Raw genomic sequence first — 14,223 nt, 5'->3', positions numbered from 1 at the left:
GTGGCCACGTGACATGCACGGCGCTACGGCGGGCATCGCCGAGGCGTAGCAGCAGGGCGTGCCATGACGCGTGGGCCGCTCTCGCCGCCGATGCGGTTCGGCATCGTGGCCTTTCCTCAGAGCATGCCCGATTCGAGCGATTCGGGCTCGAGTATGGGCACTTCGTCGCGTATTACGTCGTTCTCCGAATGCCTGTACCGCGGCGCGTATCCCAAGCACCGGAACCTGCCGTTTCTCGAGACGCTGCATCTTCGAACCATTGTGTCGCTGACACCCAAACCCATTGATAGCGATCCAGTTGTTTCCACCTGGGCGCGAGCGCAGAATGGCGGTGCCGGTGTGCACATTATCCACGTACGCACCGAAAAGCCCAAGGAAGAGACAGGTGGTCTCACGCACGAAGGCGCTGCGCGTGCGCTCATGGAGGTACTGAACCGCGAGAATCTGCCACTATACGTGCACTGCCTTGACGGTGTCGAAGTCACGTCGACGCTGGTGGCGTGCCTGCGCAAGATCCAAGGCTGGAGTAGCGCAGCCCTAGGTGAAGAGCTTACGCGCGGCGTCAACGCTGCTGCAGGCCGCTACTCGGGCACAATCGAGGCCGCGCCTAAACACCTGGTTCAGTTTGTGGAGCGGTATGGCCAGACAGAGGACGTGCTGCTTCCCCAGCGTGACCGCATCCCTGTGTGGCTCTGGCCCTCGCTGCATGTGCCACTGAGCCCGCACGACAACTGGAACGAAAAGCGGCCGACCGTGCTGCATCCGACGCTGCGCATCCAGTTTGAGCGCAGCGAAAGTTACATTGCTGCCCAGCAAGCACGCTTTGGCGCGGTATGGAGCCTCGTCTCCCATTCGCGATCGCATACACCCACTTCGCTCTCCATCTCCGACAGCTCAGACGGGCAAGGCGGCCACCCAGACTCACGGGCCCCGTCTCCTAGCGTTCACAACGTGTCGCGCCGCTATTCGGATCACGACCTCGTGCGGATCCGCACTTCGCGCCTCCGGTGGGAGAGCACAGATCCGGGCGATCCAGCCGTGAACTATTCGCGTAGCCCGCCTACGACAACCATGGACGACCAGGAACTTCGCACGCCGCGCGCACGGCCGTCAAACATGCAAGGTGATGTGCCGCCACTCTCTGCGCTGGATGGGCAGGGCACACGCGCGGTCCGTTCGCTCGCCGAATCAGAGCTAATGCATACGACGGACTTGCCATACGATGAGCGTACGCCGCTGGCCATGCCTTACGATGCGGCACAGCCCGAGTGGCGCAACCGCCGCATCGACGATATCCCTCCGCTCGGCCTTGATGCGCACGCTTATCTAGGCTCAGGCTTGCCTCGTCCATGGGCCCCACGCGTCTCTGAATCTGCCACACCGGCGCCTGAGGCGGATGACTCGGTGGACGACATTGACGACATTGACGATGAAGTGGATGACGAAGACGACTTGGATGCCAATGGTGCCAGCCTTGTGCTGGAAGCCCTGGACTTGGAAGGCTATTAATGTACTATAATGATACAGCAGATGGTTACGCCACCGGATCGCCATGCACTCGGACACGGTACAAGCATGTATAGTCGCGCATGCCATAGTTGCTTAGCACATTCACTTGCACCACGCGGAACCCCAAAGGCAGTGCGGCACTTGCAGTGTGGCTAAGCGGAAACGTCTGGATAGGCGGCCCAGCCGCATCGTACACAAACGAACCCAGAAACACATGTGCAGACGATGGCGGCACAGGTGACGGCTCCTCACTCGCTGCACGGGCCGCGGGCGTAAGCCGCCACCGCGAAAGAGCCTCTTGGTCTGTCGGCGAGTCCGCCACGCCCCACACCTCCATGTCGCGGGGCGCCGACGCCTGCCCATCCAGGGCGAGCGAAGTAGGTACATGATCGATTGTCACGGCCGTCGGCCGAATCCGGCGCACAAGTTGAATCCCCAGTTGCCCGTGCGTGCCTGAAAAAGGCCAACACATGCCCGGCGAGATATCGTGATGGAGCGCCACCACAGGCATGCGGCCACGAAGAGTGTGCGTGTCGTGGGCGCCCGAGCGCATTGGCAGGGGTAACAGGTACGACAGCATCGACGTCAGACCATCGACGCGGCGACCAGGCAGCTGCAGCTCATGCGTCGGACTTGTAAGTGTGGGGATCACACGACCGCCAGACGAGTACTGCGCATAGTCCGGACGCGCAATGTGATCTGCCGCAAACTTGGCGAGCGCCGCATCGATGAGACGCCGAACGTGGCCCACATCCGTATCGTCCTGGGCGGCCGGCCGCTCCCAGGAGCCACTGCGCTCATACATAGCCTGCTGCTGCCGCACCTTAGCCAGTACATCGTTCTGCAGGTCTTGCATATGCTCATTGAAGCGCGCGCTGAGATCGACCTTTGCACGGGCCAATTCTGCCTCCATGAGTTGCATGAACGAGGCTCGATCAAGCAGTAAACCACTGTCCACTTGGCGACGGATCACCTCTTCCAAAGCAGTGTCTAAATCGGCACGGTGCTCGCTCACAAACTCGGTCCATGAAACGGACTCCTGCGCATGAGACGCCTTGGGTAGGCGCTTCTTAAGCTCTTGCCAAAAAGCAGGGTCGACAAGCAGTTTCCGTGAGTGTACATCGTAGCGCACAGGCAAATGCTCCGGTAATAGTTGTTTTAGGGGAGCTAGTGTACGCTTGGCTTCGCTTGCAGCCATCTCGGCCTCGCGCGCCTGGCGTTCCACTTGCTGCAGCTTGCGCGCCACATCCGAAATCTGCTCCTGCAGTCCCTCCGCCGACATAACCCCGCCACCAGCACGGCTGCCTTTGGAGCCGCGCTCTAGGGTCACGAGGCGACGGTACATATCGTCTAAGCGCTGCTTCTCTGACTGCCACACCAAGATTCGGTCTTCCTGTGCTTTCCTCAACGCCTTTACGTCGTCCTCAAGACCCTGCAGTGTTTGCTTAAACACACTGCGACGTTCCAGAGACGAAAGGCGCTCCGAAAAGGTCTCCTGTACACGGCGGGTCTCGGTGGCCGTATCGCTTAGCGATTGCCACACCTTGTTCAGCGCTTTTTCAAGCGCAGAAATGCGCTGGTGCACATCGTTCTGAGAAGCGTTTGCGGTCCATGGCTCGCTCACGAGAGGCGAGGGTGCACCATGGAGGCGGCCGCGGCGCAGAATGAAAAGCGCAAAAAGAGCCAAGCCGAGTAGCGCCACCACAAGCAGGAACCGCTTAGATACCCTACGCCTCGGCAACATTTCACTTGAATGCGGTGATGCAAAGAAGCGCGCACGTCGCGAAGCTTCGTCAGTTGGACTCCCAGTCTCATGTGGTGCACCCGTAGAGGGCCGGTGCACTGAGCGGAACAACCCAGGCACACTGGGTGTTTGTTGCGGTACAAACACTGAGTCATCCGCATCAGCAAGGTTCGCATCTGCAGGCGTATCTGGCATTGATGTGCCCGCATCAGCTCGCTGCCTCCAATCTGACTCGACCTGCTCCATGAACCGGTCTTCTTCCGAATAGTCATGAGTGTATGGTCCTGCTGAGTGCGATGGTCCCTTGTAAAACGATTTAGGCGTCTCTGGTGGCCGCTGTGAACCTCGGAGAAGTGAGCCGAGCCCTGGAAACTCGCCAACGGACACAGACTCATTGGCACCATCTTTGCCATCCTCCTGCGGTCGAAGATAATAACTGCTCACTTGCGAAGGGTTACGCGCTGTATAGAGGGACGAAGACCATGCAGAGGCATCCATAACATCCGACTTGGCGCCCCGCGTGCGTCGACGCCCCGAGTGACTCGTGGACCCCACCGGTGCAGACGTCTGGCTAGGAGTGCCGTTTCGCTGATACAAGGCACCGCTCAGCCGCGCTGAGCGCCGAAGCGGCGACGCCACATCGCGGCCCGCGTCTTGTGAAAGATTCGGGCCGACTCCACCTTGCATTACGAGGAGGCCTGAACAATGTTTGGCAAAATCGCACTGGCGGGCGAGACACGCACTTGCGACGATAATGCCAATCGACGAAGGTCTCAGGGCTGATATTACAGTTCTCGGCCGAGATGAAATAAGACTTGGCCCTATCACAATCCACAAAAATAAAGCCTACCCCATAGTACGCCGTGGTTGGCCCTGGCAGCCTCACTCTTTGACGTTCGTTGGGAGGCCTGTGGCGCATATGCCGACAACTAGTGTATAAAGAGGGGGAGTAAGTCCAACTTGCCACCATCTCCTTTTTCTCCAAACCCAAAGCGATGTTGTTCACCATCCGGACCTCGACTGCCCTTGCTGGTGCCGCTACCACGTTTCTAGTCGGCAACTATGTGTCTAACGCTCGCAAGCATTCGCACATGATCTCCCAAGTCAACGGCAACCGCTATGTGCCTGTTGAGCGCAGTGGGGGCGGCATTTAAATGTGTCACTACTTTGAACCTGGTCCTACTAAAAGAAATGATGTTTCTGACGATTTGATGACTATTACGCAAATAAACGGATGTCCGCTTAACGATATAAGAATGGTATTCTACGTGTTTGATTTCAAGTAGTATGTGTAGACAGGCATACACGTCTTGATGAAGAAGTCGCGACGAGGCCAGGGCCAAGGCTACTTGCTTAGTCATGTGTATCCCAAAGTGACCATCTGGAAGCATTGTTGAGCACGCACGTTCATGGAAGTGACATTGGCTTTGATCAAGCCAAGTGTGTGCGTATTTCAGCCACATATTCGATATGTGCTGAAACGAATCCATGAACACCCATCTCTTCGTGTACGCTGAAGAAGCTTACTTAGATTTTGCGCTCTCGGTCGTTTCAATGGACCGTCGAAGATGCAGCTTCTTTTTACGAAGAACACCAAGGGAAATTTTATTATAACCGACTTATACTAGGAATGACGTCTGGAAGGGCAGTGGGATTGGCCCTTGCAGGGCCAGATGCAATACAGCAGTGGCGCGAGCTCATCGGCCCGACCAAGGCTTATCGCACCGCTTGGGAAAATACAGACTGCCTTCGTGCCGTGCTGGGGCTGGGCGATACACGGAACGGGTTCCATGGTTCAGATTCACATAGCTCTGCTCTACATGAGCTGGCGCATGTGTTTGCTACGTGGGATGCACAGGCCTGGTTAGACAAGGCGCACGATCAGAGTACGTTACGTATTTAATAGCATGTATGGATTCTACTCGATCTTAATCTGGTGAGTCGCATTCTTCTCGACCTCCTCGCCAAACACATTAATGTCCCACTTGGGAGTGTAGGTGTAAGGGGTGTTGTAACGGACATGCTTGCCAGCGGTCTTGATGATGTCAGTCACGGCCTGGTACTCCTCGTCACTAAGTTCAATTTGCTGGAAGTTGCTAGTAATGCGGTTGTTGGTGACGCTCTTCGGAATCACCGAGTATCCACGCTTAGCACCCCAAGAGATCAATACTTGACCAGCATTCACATTGCGCTTCTTGGCAATTTCGGTCACCTGAGGGTAATCCACAATCTTGGTCTCACCACGCAGATTGTTACCAAGAGGCGAGTAAGCAGTGATGTGAATGTTCTTCTGCTTATGGTATTCCACGAGCTCGTCCTGAGGAAGAAGAGGGTGCGCCTCGATCTGGTTAACAGCTGGAGGCACGCCAGTGGCCTTAGTGATAGCATCAATGTGCGCAGGGCTGAAGTTTGAGACACCAATCGACTTGACCTTACCCGTCTTCTTCAGAGCTACCATAGCCTTCCACGTGTCCACCAGTGAAGTCTGGAGGTCCAGCTTCGCCATATTGTTCTCCTGGGGGAGAAGAGTGTCAAAGTCCCCATCAAAAGCGACCGGCCAGTGAATCAGATACAGGTCCAGGTACTCCAGTCCAAGCTCCTGCAGTGTCTGGTCCAGCGCCTTCTCCACCATCTCGGGTTTATGCGAGTTGTTCCAAAGTTTGTCGGTAATAAAGAGTTCCTCACGCTTAACAACAGAAGGAATCACCTGCTGGAAAGCGGCACCCACTTCGTGGTGGTTACCATAGATCTTGGCCAGATCGAGGTGGCGGTAGCCAGACTTCACCGCATGCACGATGGCGTTTTCAACCTCACCCGGCTGAGACTGCCAAGTACCAAGACCAATCTGAGGGATTTGGTTACCGTCATTTAGAGAAATTTTCTAAAGTCAGTGCCAATATTGAACTTACAATGTTTTGAGACATGGTAGTTACGGTTGAAGAATGCCGTATGGATACAGGTTCTATATAAGGGTAGACTCACAACTTACGTGGCGTCCGTGCGTGGCCCGTACCCTGATGTGTTCGGCCGTAATCATGACGTGATGCCCATGGCATGACGGAAGGGCCACGTGGTGCACGAGCCATCGCAACCTCCGACACGCGACGTCAAGAAGCTAGCTTCCGTACAGCATGGGGTTTCGTACAGGCTTTGTGTTGGCTAGTGTGTTATTTATATATGGTAAGTTTTCGCGATGTTTAACAACAGGTTTACTCTACATAACATCGAGTTACGATTACCCCTTGCTTTTCCATGGGCAGGTGTCAGAGGCAGCTGTCAATAAAGCCATCAGCTTTTATCTTTCAATGTACAATGCTCCTTTGAGTGTGTCTGTGCTAATTCACACGGTTTTCTCTATTGGAATGGTCGGTATTGTGGCGAAGCTGGTTCGATGGAGTGAGAATGACAAATATTTTGGAACCCTGAGCCTGCTGCTGTACTTTGGCAGTGTACTCATGTATGTGGCCGTGTCGATTCCCAATATGCGTGTACTTGCGAGGCCTGATGAGCCATCCATCGTGCACCGTGCTGTCTTTGATGCAGAGTCGTACCGGAAGGTGGAAAACTACAGCTTTCAGCCACTTTCGTTCCAAGAAACTGCTTCCGTGGTGCAGGTGATCGGTGCAACCAACGTCATCATTACCGCTATGTTGGCAGGTGTACTTCTTATGCAACTGGGAGAATGGTATTCCATTCGTCTTGATCGTATTGCGGAGAACAAGCAACGTCAAGAGTCTATTGCGAAACTTGGCGCTCACCGCCATGACGACAAGAAAGTGAATTAGGACGCGAGATTTAATTTACTATTTATAAAAACAAACTGTACAAAGGGCAAAATCTTAGGCCGTCGTGAGAGGTAAAGTATTAAACAGGTGGTGCAGATGTTGATAGTGACGCATCAATCGCGAACGGAACCGTGGCTTCTCCAAACACGTTCGTTGTGGTGGCAGTGGGTGTTGTGCCGAGAGCTACAGTAGCGACCTGGGCGGCTGTAGCTGAAGATGTCAAGTCTGTTTTTTGATTGAGCGGACAAGTCCGTGAATTGTGCCCCTTGCCGTGGCAATGACCACACTGGTACATAGCCCCTAAACCTGTTCCACGACCTTGGTTGTTGGCTCGAACGACCCTGGGCCGACCGCGTCCTCTTTTGACTGGTTCAATGGCCGCAGGAGGGAGTAGTGGAATTTCCTGAGGTATGATGACACCATCTGGACCGGTTGCCGCTGCATGTTCATTCACAAATGCGCCCGCCTCATCCAATGGTGATTCACCTTGTGGTGTTATGGTATTGGCATCGATCAGAGTCATGCGACGAGAATAGCATCGCCGAACGCTTTCAGTGAAGTAGGATGGATGAACAAATTGACCAAGACCCACCATCCGTTCCAGAGGCAGACATCGTGTGGCATGGATACAAGGAAAAGAATGCTCGATCCATTGCCCACAACTGCATGTCCGCAACGCCAAATTTACTTGTTGCTTTTCGTGTGCATTGACAACCAGATAATCCGAGGGACCAAATGAAGCAACATCCCATCCACTAAAACTCATATTGCTTCGCCCTAGAATGCCGCCAGGAAACACGCTGCGTTCAGATTCAAGCTCCATGTAGCGCGCATATATCAGCACGGCGACCTGTGTGATCCATCCCACCATAATAACAAAATAGCTGTTCGAACAGAGTTGAGCCATTTGCGCATAATATTCGTGTAAAGATCCTGAGGCTGTCCAGTCAAGACGAGAGAAATTGGTAGTGCTGCGAGATGCAGGCAAGACCGCGAGTTGAGCTTCACTAATGGCAGGAACTTTAGAGTGTGAAACAGTGACACCTGGACATCCAATAATGGGTAGGGCTGTCAGCAGTTGATGAAAAAAGAAACGCCAGTTCTCCTCATCTTCCTGGGCAGTTATTCCGATTGCTAGGGGGAATAAAGCGCCAAGGCCATCCTTTACATAGGCAATCATGAGCGAGCCTTCATAACAGGACGTGATGGGGTTCGATTCAACATGCAAAGAAAAGGGACAATCCCCAAAAGCACTAGCCAACGCACCGGGACATAAGAATGACCGATAAAATCGCCCATTAGGATGTTGTTCGACAACTGCCAGTGTGCCTGGATTTGCTTCGCGAAAAGCGTTCAGAAAGGGTACAATCTTTCTAAAAGTAGCATCCTGGCGTTCGCGCTCTTTAAGTTGCAGCAAGTGGGATGTACGCCACAGGGTTGAATACGACAACTTTGTTCCAGTGGCTTCATGAACGTATTTTCCGATTTCTCGCGGCGCAATGCTAGAGGGAGTGTCTTCCATCAACTGCGACATGTATGCCGATGTTGCAGACGTCGAGAATGAGATAGGGGCTGTACAATTGGGTGAATGTTCCAGCACGGCACGAGTTACACAAACGCCACCTTCCTTGCGTCGACGGGCAATCACATTGAATGGGCATTGGACCCTAAATACACTGTCTCCGTTGGGATCAGGTATCGAATCCTTGCTTTGTTTGTTGTTTTCCTTCTTTATTTCTGTCATGACGGCAGGACATATGCCAACGAACCTGCTGTTGTCACTACGCCGAGCCCGATAAGGGCATTTGTGAGTAATGCCATATAATCCAAGACGAGCTCGGAAAGATTTCATATCGGGGAAGAGATCCCCTACTTTGATTGTGACTGCATCTAAAGACGGCTGAGTAGGGGCAACAGTCTGAACTGGCTGTGGCGCCAAGTCCGTAAGGGTTACTCGAACGCCACCAACACCCCCAACGTCCCCCACTGGGACGCCGTCAAGCATTGCCGACGAAATCGTCGGATCTGCCATCAAAAGATTTTTATCAGTTACCCCGTGTTGCTTTCAGAAATACGCGTACCAGACGCGCTAGTTAATCAAAAATAAATTGCAATCCAACAGAAGGAGCAACTGGAGAGGAGGAGCGAATTGCAAATTCTTTGCGTACCCTACGGATTATTTGCAACGTCACCATTCTCACGTGATATATGGAAGGCGTGGCTCTACACCTTCCGCTTGGCCTGTGCAGCGCGCTTCTGGAAGGCTTTGTGCCGTGGCTGATCGTTAGCCAACGTCTTGTTCATGGAGCGATTGCGCTCCACGTAGGACATGTGCTGCGCGCCACTAAGAGCGTTAAGATTACCCATGACTCGCTTCGCATTAGAGCCAGATGATGACCCAATGTCCTTGACCTTGACATCAGTACCAAATTCAGCAGCGCTTTCGCTAGCGATTAGTACACTCTGTAAGAGCTCAATTTGTTCCGACTTCCTTGAATAAACAAGACCAGGCATTTCCTCCTGACCGACAAGATTCATAATAACCCGGAACGCGTATCCTTGATCAATTAGAAACTGTTGACGCTTGGTGGAATAATACATCTCGGCGGTGTCTTTGCTGACCAGGCTGTAAAAGAATGCATTAAAGCCCTCGTCATTTCGGCGTTTTGCACGGAGAATACGTCCTAAACGCTGTGCCTCCTGTCGTCGCGAACCAAAATGGGACGAAATCTGTATCAAGCAGGTGGCTTCAGGAAGATCAATCGAGGTATCGCCCACCTTTGACAAAAAGATGGTATTCACAATGGGATTGTGTTGGAAGTTTTGCAAAATGCGCATACGTTCAATTTGAGGTGTGCCACCGTGGATATAGGGCTTACCTAGCTTAATAGCGTAGGCTTCGAGAGCATATACATTGTCCGAGAACACGATGATCTTGTCACCACGATTCTCATGAAATTGAATTAAATATTGAGCAGCCTGGAATTTGGTAGGATTCATGCAGTACAGAAGCATTTTCTTGCGACTCTTCTCACGCAAATATTCGCGATAAAACTCAGCCGTCATTGGGCACCAAACTTCCGCACACTGCACGGTGGCGATATGACCCTTAGCGGCGAGATCCATCCAGTTAGCCTCGTAAAGTTTGGGTCCCACAAGGAAATTGAGTTCGTCAATTTTTTCGTCCTCGCGAACTAGAGTTGCAGTCAAGCCCAGCTTCGCATGGGCTTTGATTTTGGTGAGCACGCGACGGAACATGGACGCAGGTACGACATGGACCTCGTCAAGAAGAATAAAACCCCATTCTCGACTCTCCAAAAAATTCATCATTTTTTGGGACGTATGAGAGCGCTTGCCAGTGTTGGCAACCATGGAATATGTAGATACGACAATACCAGCAGCTCCAGAAAACTTTTGCTTTTCATCGGCCGTGAAAACACTGATTTGTGACTCTTGTACATTGCTCCATTGTAAAAACTGCTGGCGCCATTGCATAACACTGACGCTGCTTGTGCACAACACAAGGCAGCTTTTCTTGATGGTGCAAGCTGCAGTGATTCCAACTAACGTCTTCCCTGCGCCACATGGCAACACAATAATACCGCTGCGTGCACGGCTGTTGCCGAACATCTTAGCGAGGCTTTTTTCTTGGTATGGCCGAATATGTGTGACAGGTTTGAGATCGATATCAAGATCGGGGTTCAGTTGGTCGTTTCGAAAGTCGTATTCTTCCAGCATCGGAAATCCAAGATCATTACATCGTCGCTTCACTGTCTCGATATGTTCTTCGCGAATCTCAAAGCTGTGCACGGCGTCATCTTCATCAAGTTCATCAGCATCATATACACCAATGACAGCACTAAAAAGGTCCTGCTCTGTTCCTGTATCTTCTCTAGGTGGTTCAATACCCCCTTGTTCTTGGGGATTAGGCGGCACTGGAGCCTGAGTAGGTTGAGAATCTGCCGTTGCGGGTATAGACTTAGAATGTCGCTCTCCCTCGCCCGGGCGAACGCGAGCCTCGCCAATGACGGAGTCTCGAAGAAGCATTTGTAGAATTTCTGGGTGCGAGCTTTCCACGAAGTATCTGTTTTGTTTCAGTACAAGCTTAATTTTGCCGAAACTCATGGTATACTCCCGAATAAAATCCAGGACAGACTTGGGAACAGGTACTTTGGACAGACGGTTTAGCACTTCAATAATATCATCAGGTTCAAGTCCAACAGAAACAGCAGCGTAGAGTGAATATGGTGTGAGTTTGTATTCATGCACGAAAGTGGGACGGCTCACGGGCTCTGCAATGGCGATAAGAAAGTCTTGCGCCTGTTCGGCCAAGGCATTGAAGCCCTCCAAGATAATATGGCCGTCATCAGGAGATATCCACAAGGGTCTACTATTGTGATCAATCTTCAACGGCATGCGCGAGAAATCGCGACGAACGATCGACGATACTGTGTGTAGCTGGCTACCGCCGCCCTCGTCGGACATCATGGTGAATGTGGAGGAAGCCTGGGCCCATACGTCCGAAATTCGGTTTTTATTGCTTTGGGCAATAGAGCATGCGCATCGCAGGCAGCGTCGTATGTCGATGTCAGGCCAACTTGTTTGGTAGCCAAGAAGCAGCTTTGACAGCTGCCAAGCTTCCTCTCAATGAAGCCTATTTCTGTGAAGACTGTTACGAAATTCGCTGTCCTGAATGCGTCGTGTGGGAAATCAGCAGCAGCTTTTGTCCGCATTGTCTATTCGAAGTCCCTGGAACAAGTGTCCGTGCTCAAAAAGCGCGCTGCGCCAGGAGCTGCTTCGAATGTCCTATATGCTTTCATGTGCTGTCGATTGTTGGATCCGACCCTGCGCATCGTGGCACGCTGACAAGCCCTGAAGCCAGTCAGGGCATCGCGCCCTTCTACCTTAGTTGCACATGCTGTCGCTGGGACTCAAAGCGGCTAGGTCTTGTCGCCGACAAGCCCAGTGATATCACTTTGCAATTTACAGCTATGGAGGAAAACACTTGGAATGTCCAAGAGTATCATGCGGTGAAGGCGCATGTCGAGGACGAGATCTTATCCAACATGCAGTGTCGTACAAGCAAAAGGGCCGGGTGGATGTACCAGAAGTCGCTAGAGCCTTATATACCGAACATGACACGGCCGCTTTCGAAGCATGCCGCACGGCTGACTAGTCAAGTGGCACTAGTTCAGAACGATCCCTCGCGCGTGTCTACATTAGCACAACGATGGGCGATGCCTGGCGAGCACCCCTACCATAATCAATATTTAAGACCACAGCGTGTCAAGCTATTAAGCAAGCTCAGCAAACGGTGTCCCGCATGCCGACATATTCTCGTGCGTCCCGACTTGCAGACGAGTTCGGGGGGCTTTAAAATCAAGCTACTGGCCCATCAGCATCTCCCATTGTGTACGGCATCGCCTGCCTTGTCTGGGCTAGTGACGATTACGCTATCGAACCCGCTTGTGGATGCGATGGATATCTTTCTTAGTGGGTCTACTGAACTATCAATGTCACAGTTTCAGATTCCACCTTTGACTGATGCATTTGATTGGGACGATGAATACACCATGGACGACGCCCTGGACGCGTTCAAACAGGGTCCTCGAGTGCACCGAAACCAGGTGTCTATAAGTGCCAAAGTCACTGGTGAATGGCTGGGGCTCAGGATCACCTGGCAGGTGGTGGGCAGCCACCAAGCGCATACCTTCTGGACGTGGATTCCCGTGGGCTCTTTAGGACGAAGATGAACCTTGATTGTGCAGCATGGCCCGGAGAGTCGTCTGATCACGTTTTTGCCGTACACGCTCCGCCTCGAGATGGCCGCCGGTACGACGCAGAGCTTTGCCATCCACGAAACCAGCCAGCTCGTTGGCGAACTCGTCCGTGCGCCCAGCCTTGGCCTTCTCACGCGAACGCTCGGCCGCCTGCAATGCACGTAGCCGGCGCTCGTGGTCAATGGACTGCGTGCGGACTTCAGCCATGACGGATGGTAGTCCCTGATGCTCTTCATCTGGTGGTGGTGGAACATACCGTGGGCCCCGGCTGGGATCATTGCCATGCGCCATACCTACATCTCGCAGGCGCACGACTTGTTGTATGTTGCTGAATACGTCCTGGAGTGCTTTGTGGTCTTGCTGCATGTCGACAAGCAAACCCTCTTGGTAGTTAAGGAACTCTTGCTCGTCGACAATCAGCTGTAGTTCGCTTTCCCATGTCTTTTTCCAGTGGGGTCGCACAGTTTGCACGAATCGCTCAAGATCATTTAAACGCTTTGTCGTTGTAGCAATATCCCCAGTAATCCGACGCATTTCAGCCGCTTTCGGCTTCACACCTCGGTGACTCACGTCTAATTTCAAATCTTCAATCACATCTTGCAAGTCTTCGACGCTGGTAAGCACCTGCTGAGACTCAACGTCCAACTTTGCCTTTCCAGACTCGATCAGGTTGCGTCCTGTCGAGGGGCCCAGCGCCACAATCGAATTCATTTCCTTCACACGCTCACGAATGGCGGCAAAGGTGCTGTGCATATCGCGCTCGCCCTCGTCATGAACCTGCCTTAATATAGCAAAATCATGACGCAGCTGCTGCACTGCGTCATAATGAGATTTGAGCTCCCCTGCATAGTCCGCGGCCGCTAAGGGCTCGGAACGACTAGGTAACGCCAGGCTGGACATTCGATCGCCTGCCTCCTGGAATGCCTTGTCGCTAATTGGTGTGGCTGGGGTGCGCGCCCCTGAAACAGATCGGCTCTTGTCCGGCACGTCACGAGGAGCGGCTTGAACGAGCGACTTGATCTCACGAAGGTCGCGGGACAAGGCGGCAATTGCCAAATCCACATGCTCTTTTACCTGGTCCAGCGCTGTGGTTAGCATCCAGTACATACGTTCGATATTCAGTGTCAATATGCTCTTGGGCTGCAGCTCGTCCAAATTTTCCAGCTGATAGGCCACACCTGTCGTAGCATCTTTGATATAGATGTCGGGAAAATCACTAATCCCGCTTGAATACGAAAATTGATCCACAAAGAGCATCCGCAGCGTACCCAGGCTCAGGCCGCGGTCGGCCTGGGTCGGGTCGATAGATACACTGGTTTTTTTAGTTTGCCGGCCCACTTGCAGGAACAACTCCAGCGTCGGAGACAATTCCGACGGAGATGAAGCGGGCTTGGTCTCATCAATG

General features: G+C 52.8%; 6 protein-coding genes across 6 annotated transcripts; 2 read left to right on the top strand and 4 right to left on the bottom strand.

The window, feature by feature from the left end:
* Window positions 1-63: 63 nt before the first annotated feature.
* On the top strand, window positions 64-1,509 carry MSY001_2185 (uncharacterized protein; the record flags this gene model as incomplete). The annotated part of the gene is made up of 1 exon (XM_018884023.1): window positions 64-1,509. One exon carries the CDS (start codon window positions 64-66, stop codon window positions 1,507-1,509), a length of 1,446 nt encoding a protein of 481 aa, XP_018740724.1.
* A 25-nt stretch (window positions 1,510-1,534) lies between these two features.
* Window positions 1,535-3,940, bottom strand: MSY001_2184 (uncharacterized protein; the record flags this gene model as incomplete). The annotated part of the gene is made up of 1 exon (XM_018884022.1): window positions 1,535-3,940. One exon carries the CDS (start codon window positions 3,938-3,940, stop codon window positions 1,535-1,537), a length of 2,406 nt encoding a protein of 801 aa, XP_018740723.1.
* A 1,231-nt stretch (window positions 3,941-5,171) lies between these two features.
* On the bottom strand, window positions 5,172-6,177 carry MSY001_2183 (uncharacterized protein; the record flags this gene model as incomplete). Its single annotated transcript, XM_018884021.1, has 2 exons — window positions 5,172-6,134; window positions 6,163-6,177. The coding sequence occupies 2 exons, from the start codon at window positions 6,175-6,177 to the stop codon at window positions 5,172-5,174; spliced, it is 978 nt and encodes a 325-aa protein (XP_018740722.1).
* A 438-nt stretch (window positions 6,178-6,615) lies between these two features.
* MSY001_2182 (uncharacterized protein) lies at window positions 6,616-7,038 on the top strand (the record flags this gene model as incomplete). Its single annotated transcript, XM_018884019.1, has 1 exon — window positions 6,616-7,038. The coding sequence occupies one exon, from the start codon at window positions 6,616-6,618 to the stop codon at window positions 7,036-7,038; it is 423 nt and encodes a 140-aa protein (XP_018740721.1).
* Window positions 7,039-9,261: 2,223 nt separating this feature from the next.
* Window positions 9,262-11,526, bottom strand: MSY001_2181 (uncharacterized protein; the record flags this gene model as incomplete). The annotated part of the gene is made up of 1 exon (XM_018884018.1): window positions 9,262-11,526. One exon carries the CDS (start codon window positions 11,524-11,526, stop codon window positions 9,262-9,264), a length of 2,265 nt encoding a protein of 754 aa, XP_018740720.1.
* A 1,250-nt stretch (window positions 11,527-12,776) lies between these two features.
* MSY001_2180 (uncharacterized protein) lies at window positions 12,777-14,075 on the bottom strand (the record flags this gene model as incomplete). The annotated part of the gene is made up of 2 exons (XM_018884017.1): window positions 12,777-13,903; window positions 13,928-14,075. The coding sequence occupies 2 exons, from the start codon at window positions 14,073-14,075 to the stop codon at window positions 12,777-12,779; spliced, it is 1,275 nt and encodes a 424-aa protein (XP_018740719.1).
* Between the last annotated feature and the right edge of the window lie 148 nt (window positions 14,076-14,223).

This window comes from Malassezia sympodialis, genomic scaffold (genome assembly GCF_000349305.1).
Source record: "Malassezia sympodialis ATCC 42132 genomic scaffold, msy_sf_10, whole genome shotgun sequence".
Taxonomy (NCBI): Eukaryota; Fungi; Basidiomycota; class Malasseziomycetes; order Malasseziales; family Malasseziaceae; genus Malassezia; species Malassezia sympodialis.
This window is presented reverse-complemented; position numbering and strand designations above follow the sequence as displayed.